The following is a 10324-nucleotide window of genomic DNA, read 5'->3' on the forward strand; positions in this document are numbered from 1 at the left end:
GGAATCTGGGGGTATATGTACACAGGTCGTTGAAGGTGGCAGGGCAGGTTGATAAAGTGGCTAAGAAAGCATATGAGATCCTGGGCTTTATAAATAGAGGCATAGAGTACAAAAGTGGGGATGTTATTTTGATAAAACACTAGTTCGGCCACAACTCGCCAAGGCTTCTTTGACAGCACCTCCCAAACTCGTGACCTCTACCACCTAGAAGGACAAGGGCAGCAGGCACATGGGAACACCACCAACATCATGTTCCCCTCCAAGTCACACACCGTCCTGACTTGGAAATATATCGCCGTTCCTTCATCGTCGCTGGGTCAAAATCCTGGATCTCCCTTCCTAACAGCACTGTGGGAGAGCCTTCACCACACGGACTGCAGCGGTTCAAGGCGGCGGCTCACCACCACCTTCTCAAGGGCAATTAGGGATGGGCAATAAATGCTGGCCTCGCCAGCGACGCCCACATCCCATGAACAAATTTTTAAAAATTGGAGTATAGTGTCCAATTCTGGGCACCGCACTTTAGGAAGGATGTGAAGGTCTTAGAGAGGGTGCAGAAAAGATTTACTAGAATGGTTCCAGGGATAGACTGGAAAAGCTGGGATTGTTCTCCTTAGAGCGTAGAAGGTGGAGAGGAGATCTGATAGAGGTGTTCAAAATCACAAAGGGTTTAGACAAAGTAAATAAAGAAAAACAGTTCCCACTGGCGGAAGGGTCGCGAACCAGAGGACACAGGTTTAAGGCGATTGGCAAAAGGACCAAAGGCGACATGAGGAAAAACTGTTTTACGCAGCAAGTGGTTAGGATGTGGAATGCACTGCCTGAAAGGGTGGTGGAAGCAGGGTCAAATGTGGCTTTCAAAAAGGAATTAGATGGGTACCTGAAGGAGAAAAATTTGCAGGGCTACGGGGGAAGAGTGGGGGATTGGGACTAGCTGGATTGCTCTTGCAGAGAGCTGGCGCAGGCTCGATGGGCCAAATGGCCTCCTTCTGTGCTGTAACCATTCTATGATAAATCCAGCTGTAACCATTCTATGATAAATCCAGTCACTGACGTTATGTCGGTACAATTTCAGCACTATGACAGTGAAAACCACAAACCTGGAGATACATGTCTCCAAGTAACACAAGATGCCACAATAGCCATGACATCATTACACTGCCATCTGTCCTGTTCTTTTGCACAGCTAGATTCTAATGATCTGCTGCAAGAGAACATGCAGCAGACTTCACTGTGAGAAGCAGGCATTTTAGATATTAGTGTAAACAAGATTAATGACAATATCGCCTTCAGGCTGGTTACACTACATAGTTTGTGTCTAAACTAGTTTCAGCTTTCCATTAAAGCAAACTGTATAATACAACTGGTTAGTGAAATAGGTCAGATCAAAGTAAAACTGCAGCTCATGCAAAGCAAACTGTCAAAACAAACTCTGCCAGCCTGTCACATCAGCCTCTTTGCAAATGTTAAAATTTAACCAATCTTTTGACATTTGTGAATAATAATATGCTTGCCAAGAGGGCAATGTGCAGCCAGAAGTATAACTCACCACTGCCAGTTCAATATCATCCAAAGTGGGTACCAAGCTGAAACTGGTAGCTGCAGAATAAGAGCACTATTTTAAATTAACTATGTTGGGGGTGGGGGGTAAGAGAGCAGAGTGACACTAAGACAGAAAGGCAAAAATATAAATGGGGGGGGGGGGGGGGGGAACTACTAAAGTTTGCAAAATCAGTCAATTGTAACTGTTGTTTATTACACTTTGATGCTGAAGTATTTGCTCATTAGTATAAAACACAATTTCCATTACAGCAAGGTGCCATTTCCACCCAAATTAAAATGCCAGCTCACAGTGTTCTTATAATGTGAGCATTCAAAATGGAGCTGGAAGAGTTCCTGAGAGGCCAACGTAACTGTATATAGGACATAGGTGGGTCACTGTGGGATGAGACACTCAGCCACTGCGGACTTCTGGAACTTAATCATAGAATCATCAGCCCATTGTGCCTGTGCCGGCTTTGTTGAAAGAGCTATCCAATTAGTCCTTCTCCCCTACTCTTTCCCCATAGCCCTGTAAATCTTTCCTTTTCAAGTATACATCCTTTTGAAAGTTACTATTGAATCTGCTTCCACCACCCCTTTCAGGCAGTGCATTCCAGATCATAACAACTCACTGTGGAAAAACATTTCTCCTCATCTACCCGCTGGTTCTTTGAATGATTGGCTTCAGAGATCATAGAGGAATTTCTCTGCTTTTTCTTAATTTGGTCTAGGGCTTTTTCTCAAGTTTTTTTTTGCCTCTCCCAAGAGATTGCGTGGGTTGGTGGGCGGAGGGGAGGTGGATGGGGGTGATGATGTGCAGAAGTTAGATCATGACACGATCGGACAGGCACGATGAACCAGCTCATTTTTCCTGTCTTTTTTCATAAGTTCGTATAAAACTTCAAACACAGTGATTTCTATTGTGCTCAAATAAAGTGACGTCAAAAACGAGAACAAGTACAGCTATTCCCAATTATTTGGAGGAAAGAGAATGTTATACAACGAGCAAATCAAATAGCACAACACATGAGTGACAAACTCCTGATTCTGTTGATTCAACTGTAAAATTGTAGTGGCTACAACACTCCAGATGGCTGGTTTACCCATCAACAGCAGGTCACACACTGGCTTCATATAGAGGCCAGACAGGTGATTGAGCAGATGTAGCTGTTAACTCAAAGACTCAGCTTTTATTAGCTAATCAATTAACTTAATGATTACACTAGTCAGGTCCACAAGTTGTATAAATTTGGTATCCGACACAGGTTTGAGTAATATTCATGTAGAGAACATGAGGACTGAGAAACATCAGCAAATTCATTCCTTAAAAGATCTACATTTTACTGAAAATACCTTCCCTGAGTGTGACACAGCACCCAGCAGACTCCAGTAACGATAGGTCTGATGTGCTACATTACTCTAGCACCTTGCTGGGGCAGCGACAGTCCTAGCATCACACCAGTCGCAGAGCGGCTTTTACTGGGTAAATAACTCTCAACATTTGCTCATTTAATCGATGAGCAAAGAATCGCAGGAATGGAAGCATGCCCCACCAAAAATATAATTTAAACTACACAAGTAATTGAGCCAGATAACAACAACTTGCATTTATGTAGTAAAACGTCCCAAGGCGCTTCACAGGAGCGATATCAAACAAAAATTTGACACCGAGACACATTAGGAGATATTTAGACAGGGAGAGGTAGGTTTTGAAAAGCGTCTTAAAGGGGGAGAGAGAGAGGTATAGGGAGGGAATTCCAGAGCTTAGGGCCTAGGCAGCTAAAGGCTGCCAATGGTGGAGCGATTAAAATCGGGGATGCGCAAGAGGCAAGAAATGGAGGAGCGCAGAGATCTCGGTGGGTTGTAGGGCTGGAGGAGGTTACAGCGATAGGGAGGGGCTTGGCCACGGAGGGATTTGAAAACAAGGATGAGAAACTTAAAATCGGGGCGTTCCCGAACCGGGAACCAATGTAGGTCAGCGAGCAGAGGGGTGATGGGAGAACGGGACTTGGTGTGAGTTAGGGTACGGACAGCAGAGTTTTAGATGAGCTCAGGGTTATGGAGGGTGGAAGATGGGAGGCCAGCCAGGAGAGCATTGGAATAGTCCAGGCATAGATGAGGGTTTCAACAGTGAATTAGCTGAAGCAGGGGAGGAGACGGGCAATATTACGGAAGTGGAAGTAGGCAGTCTTGGTGATGGAGCGGATATGTGGTCAGAAGTTCATCTCAGGGTCAAATAGGACGTCAAGGTTGCGAACGGTCTGGTTCAGCCTCAGACAGTGTTCAGGGAGAAGGATGGAATCTGTGACTTGGGAACGGAGTTTGTGGCGGGGACCAAAGACAACGGCTTCGGTCTTCCCAATATTTAGTTGGAGGAAATTTCTGCTCATCCAGTACTGGATGTCAGACAAGCAATGTGGCAAATGAGAAACAGTGGAAGAGTCTAGGGAGGTGGTTGTGAGGTAGAGCTGGGTGTCGTCAGTGTACACATGGAATCTGACGTCGTGTTTTCGGATGATGTCGCCGAGAGGCAGCATGTAGATGAGAAATAGGGGGCCAAGGATAGATCCTTGGGGGACTCCAGAGGTAACAGTGCAGGTAACGGCAAGTTAGCAATATTTTCGCACAGTGTAATTAAAAACTCCCAACGTGAACATTCCCTGATATAACATTATTAATTGTGCCTATTTAAATTTGGAATGCATTTAAAACATCCTCTTTGTAATATGTCCTCCATGATAAGATGGCTTACTGACACATCCCAATGGCATTATTGTTATACAGTCTGCTCCTGATAATTCAAAGTCATTTTTTGCAATTAAAAAGTTTTGAATTATCCAATAGCATTGGAAAGAAGGAATTTAGCACTTAGCAACTTTGAATTAAGAGAAGTAGACTGTAGTTTCTGAAAGATTGTACTGACTAAGTTGCTTTCAGGTAGCACAAGGAGCCTTTCTGTCTGCATGCCATCATGCAGCAAATGCACGGAGCTTATTGGTCAATGTCAGCCATGACACCAACCAAGAAAAGGCAAAATCCCAAACGTAAACACCATTCCCTCAAACTAGATATATATATATATATATATATATATTAATAGTAATTACATCTCAGAGGTCCCAGGTGTCAGTTATAATAGTTACCTGAACCCCAAGATCAGTTGTTCCCCATTATCCATAATACACTCTGGCCCCTGATAATCAGTTGCAGACTGTCTCTCAATAGACCAGCAATAATGAAACACTAATTGTTAATCCCCGTGTGTGAAATACAATCATGAATCAAAACTGGGAGCCCATGTACAAAAGCTAGCACAATAAAAAGTCCAAACACAAAATAAAACTCCACATAAAGTTTAAACCTTTCAAATTATTTATGACAAGCGTTGATTTAAGGCAGTAATTTAGTCTCTGATGATAGTTATAAACCACTTGAACTCTTAAGCCAGGGTTTATGGGCATAGGGTTAATCATTAACAACACAAAATAGGTGTTAAAATGATCCATGTTACTAAATGCAGCCAACGAAAGTTGTGTTTTTTTTAATTACATAACAATGTAAATTTTAATAATTAAGCAATAGAGAACAAGGCATGTAAGATTTTCCTGCCGTCGGAATTGGTTAGGCACAAGGTGGGGGCTAAATCAGGAGTAAAACTCCTCCTCATTCATTACTACCATTAGTTCACATATTTCCATTATTTGTATACAAATAGAAAAAATGCTGAAAGGAGAAAGTGGATCAAGAGCTGCAAGAATTGGGTCAGATAGAACGAATGAAATTCAAAACATTCTACGGATTTGTAAAAGGAGTTAAAAGTAGATAATCCACCACAGCACTGTTGCCGTCTCCGGTGCAGTTGGTAATTGTTTAGGAGCTATTAAGGAACTAATAGTGGTTTACAATAAACTGTTCCAGTTTTTAGATCAGCATACATATCATTAGTAGAAGAAATTTTGGTGATGACATTTTAATAGTTTTCTAAATTTACCTTTTTTATCATCTAAAGTATCTATGGCAATTTAAACTGCTAGCATGTTAGTGCACTTAAAAACTCAATCGGACAATACAGATACAGAAACTTTCCCACTTAACATTTTATCATAATATAAAATGTTATATCATGAATCATCCATTTTCTTTTCCTACACAACCTAAGGAACTATTGCAACATTTTACTTCACACAATGCCAGACTTTATGCTAAATATTGTTATAAAGACTATTCTGTCACATTCTGTCCTGGAAGGAGGGACAGGGTGCTGATTAAAAGATAACGTGCATCAGAAGGTCCCTGGTCTGTGCTTAGTTGGTTGTGCTCATCCAGGGCAGCAGTTGAGATACTACGATTGGCCTCAGTGCCCCAGGGGGGAGGGGGAAAATCAGACAGGATTCCCATTCCAGATCGCTAACCAGTGACATCAGCCATGAAAGTGCACACATGTGAACCTCAGGCAAGAACTGGATTTGGCTCAGCTGGACAGACCTCCAAAGTTGAAAAGCCTACTGACACTCACTGCCTAGGCTCACACATGCTGCATGGCCACTTGCACATGATACCAGACAGCAAACAGCGCATATGTAACTGTGTCCTAGCCACATTCAGTGCGGTCACTGAAAGGGTAGAAAGGTGGGGCGGGGGCATGAAATGCTTGTTGAGTCCTATCCCAGATTTTTAACATGACGGAGGAAGATCTCCTGTTTGTTCTGGTCACAGTCATAGATGCATGTATGAAAAATACATGTACATTGATTAACCAATTTGTGGCAAGTGAGCCAATTACAGAAGTGTAGACTTCTGCTGCACCTTAATATTTGTTTGCTTAGGCGATAGGAATTCAATAATAGAAGCAGTTTACTGAACACTGCTGCTAAGCTTGCTAATGTTTCGAATCTCAAGTCTCACAATAATGATCCTTTGAGTGAGTGACCACTCAGGACTCATGTTAGGTGGTGACAGATAACACTTATGATATGGTTATGAACAGCAGTAGCACCAAGGCCAAATTCTAACTTGGGAGTTTAAAATCAATTCTAGAATCCAGTGAACGCTGGACAACTATTGAGCCAGAATTTACTTGAGTGAATGTCTTATTTTTCACTCAAGTAAATTATTTATCGGTGAAAGTAATCTGACTTTTTGTATCCCCCTCCCCAAAAAAACTCTGGAATGGGAAACACAGAACAAACTTTTTCTTTTGAATTCTATGAAAGCAAAAGATGACTTGACAGCCCCAACAATTTACAGTTCTTCCTGTGAAGAACCATTTTGTTTTAACTAACGGACTGGGCCCTGAGTTCAACTCAGCATCCTTCATTCAACAATCAATCTTGAACCCAAGGGCTTTATTGAGAATAACCAACTTGTCAGGAGAAACAGCAGCAGTAATTTATTTCACCTCTCATGAAATGCCACTTTTGTTCCTTTTAGGTGTCACTGGCGCTCCTGTTAAAAAATCAGCACCACAAATCAGCAAAGAACAGCATAGCAGTGCGGTGAAACATGCTACTCCTCAATGCTGGCCCCAGAGTGTCATCTCACCCTGGATCCACTGTAACCACATAATTCAAATGTACAAGATGGTCCCAGATTCAGGTCCAATTTCTAATCTGTCCTGAATTAGTTTATCTCAGGTTGGGGTGCGGGTACTACAACTGAGCTCAGTAAACTTTTGCTTGAGGGAGGGGAAGACGAGGAGAAGTTAGCCAGAATTAATGATCTCTGCCAGAAAGATACATGGGTGTCCTGTGAGAACAGGGCTAGTCTTAACTGCAATGCCCTTCATCTCAAATTGTCTGCCAATAGGCATGGTCTAGTGACTATTGGTATCAAGGTGAGGCTATCGGTGCCTTTAGAACTGCATCACAGCACATCAACACCTTCAGACAAAGGACATTAAAGAGAGAAAATGGGATTGTTAAAAAAAACTGTATTGCTCTACTTCAATAGAATCAAAAACAATAACAAATTGCAAATTTGACTGCACAACATATTTGAAATCATAATTGAAAAGGTTATCCCACCATGCATTACTCACTTAACTCTGCCAATAAGTGTACTGGTGGAACAACTTTAACAAGGAGCTGTCAGAAGCTGGGCAGCATGCGCTAGTGACACGGTGTGGAATGCACTGGGCGCCCAGGGGCCGGGCTGGCGGTGACCCCGGGTGCCCGGCGGGGATCGCCCGTGCCCCCCCGGGAGCCCGGGGCGGCCGTGCCCCCCCGCCGTGCCCCCCCGGGCGGCCGTGCCCCCCCGGGAGCCCGGGGCCGGGGCGGCCGTGCCCCCCCGGGAGCCCGGGGCCGGGGCGGCCGTGCCCCCCCGGGAGCCCGGGGCCGGGGCGGCCGTGCCCCCCCGGGAGCCCGGGGCCGGGGCGGCCGTGCCCCCCCGGGAGCCCGGGCGGCCGTGCCCCCCCGGGAGCCCGGGGCCGGGGCGGCCGTGCCCCCGGGAGCCCGGGGCCGGGGCGGCGGTGCCCCCCGAGAGCCCGGGGTCGGGGTGGCGGTGCCCCCGGGAGCCCGGGGCCGGGGCGGCGGTGCCCCCGGGAGCCCGGGGTCGGGGTGGGGATGCCCCCAGGAGCTCAGGGCACCCTGGGTGCAGGGCCCACACTGAGTGGGCTGCCGGGCCCGCCTTCATACACATCGCTGCCGGGTGTCTGACTTACCGTGACTCCGTACCGCAGGGCGAGGCCTTGTAAGGTATCGCTCGGGCTGACCTGGTGCTGGAGGTACTTCTCGGCCAGCGGGGCAGAGACGCTGGCCGTGCTGCCGTACGAGCGCGTCTTAGTCCGGGCTAAACTCTGGGAGAGCTCGGCCTCCGACTCGTCCCCTCCTGCCTCCGCCAGCAGCGTCTCCGCCATCATCCCCCGGGGGCCAAGTCCTGAAAGAGAAGCCGGGGGGAGAGAGGGAGGGGGGGGTTAGGCGGGGCCGGGGTCCAGTCCGGGGAGGGAGACTCACAGCCCGGGCCGGGAGCTGGGCTGCAGCCGGAGTTGGGAGCCTCGCTGCCCGGGTCCAGCCAGGAAATGCGCCTCCAGCAGCTCTCACTCGGCATCAGCCGCTCGAATGACAGGAGGAGCCTCCCGGCAGCTGCAGCCAACCCTCCTCCACAACATCAAAAAAAACCCTTCTCTGCAAAAAAAAAACTTACCCCCAATAACATCTAAACAGAGAATCTCAAATCTAAGAAATCACTGAGGAAAAATATTCATTTATTATCAAGGGGGAAGCACATGAGGGGGAGAGAGGAACAGAAGGATATGTGGCCAGGGTGGGAGGAAGCTCTTGTGGAAGATATGGACCAGGTTCCTGTGCTGTAAATTCTATGTCATTCCTATATATTTAAATGGGGTGTAACAGGGTGGGAGGGGCAGGGTATGCAGTAAACACTTTGTGAGCGATTTTAAAACTAACCCGCCCGGTGGGAAAAAGGTGGATTCGGGTCAGTCGCCCGCCCGATTTTACCCCCCTGTTGAAGCCATCGGCGTCGTACCCGAACCCGCCTGTTTCCCACCTTCCCAGGTTAGATTAAAATGACCCCGCCATAGGGTTGAAGATCTGTGGGGCCAGGGTTTGCTTCTCCTGCTCTCCAATTTTTTTGTCCACTCACTCCAACATGTGGAAAATCGAAGACCCGCCAAGCGTAGAGTAGAAAACCTCGGCTCTTGTGTCTGATTAATAAAGGGTGGGTCGTAGAACCGTTATTAGAATAGTAAATTGCCCATGGCATTGCCCACGTTAGTCGATGAAGATAAGGTTTTTTTATACATATACAAGATGGCGGTGGAGTTGGCAGACTTCAGAAACTTGCCTACTGAACCACCTAATGGCCAGAGCCTGCATCTATCTAGTGACAGTTGATTGAGCAACACTGACTGGGAAAAGTTATAAATAGCAATGTGCAATGGTAAATGTTAACATAAAAGCTGATCAAAAATCATGACAACAGGACGTAAAGTTTGTGAACAAAAAGTCTTTGCCCGATACAAGATTTTAGAAAGTATATACATTTAATGTAAGGAGGTGATATTTGTACTTGTAACATTGCCTTTAATATATGATGTTTATTTTTTTTCCTCATTTAAAAATACATGGATGTTAATACACAGACTGACAACAGCATATTTAGGTATGAGGTCGTAGAAAAATACCCTGTAAATTGCTTGACTTGTGTTCTCTAAATGAAGTTTCATTAAAATTAGACACACAATATGAAGTCACTTGTTAAACTGAATGCTGGGAAATGGCTGGGAAATCAAAACTAATTAAAACCCTGAGTATGTTTATTTAAGGACATTCCTTACTGGTGATAAAACAGCTAACATTGAGGACTGAGCTCAAGAATAGCTCATTAGTGGGACAAAAATATGTCATGCTCTATCTGATCCTGTGTAAAATTCTTTGTTAAAGAAAAATTGAGGAGTAGCAAGCAGAACTTGGCATGCCTAGATATCCGTGCCTCATTAACTTTGACATTTTCCAGAACCTGTACATTACTGTTAGAAGTGATTGACATGAAAAGAGGTGAACCCTTCAGACACATGCGTCATCCAGATTGGTCAATTGTATGGAAAGAGGTTTTTCTTTGGATTTAGGATATATTAAGGGGTGCTTAGCAGATTCTTTTTGCCTTTGTTAGATTCTCTTAAATTCTCCTAGTCTTGGTTAGATGTAGTATCTCTGTTAGTTAAAGAAGATTCTCTTTGTCCTCTCTTCTTCTGTAGTAATCTTTACCTAGCAGATGTAGGAGGGTACATTTACAAAATATATTCAGGACAGAGAGTAAGAGGTTA

General features: G+C 45.2%; 1 protein-coding gene across 1 annotated transcript in view; it reads right to left on the reverse strand.

Annotated features, from left to right (window-relative positions):
• Nucleotides 1-8700, reverse strand: part of lysmd2 (LysM, putative peptidoglycan-binding, domain containing 2) — a 48786-nt gene extending 40086 nt beyond the window's left edge. Inside the window, exon 1 of the mRNA XM_067971442.1 lies at nt 8201-8700. Within this exon, the coding sequence (XP_067827543.1) occupies nt 8201-8398 (198 nt within the window). The 5' untranslated portion in view covers nt 8399-8700. The remainder of the gene's footprint in view (nt 1-8200) is intronic.
• Between the last annotated feature and the right edge of the window lie 1624 nt (nt 8701-10324).

Source organism: Heptranchias perlo, chromosome 34 (assembly GCF_035084215.1).
Source record: "Heptranchias perlo isolate sHepPer1 chromosome 34, sHepPer1.hap1, whole genome shotgun sequence".
NCBI lineage: Eukaryota > Metazoa > Chordata > Chondrichthyes > Hexanchiformes > Hexanchidae > Heptranchias > Heptranchias perlo.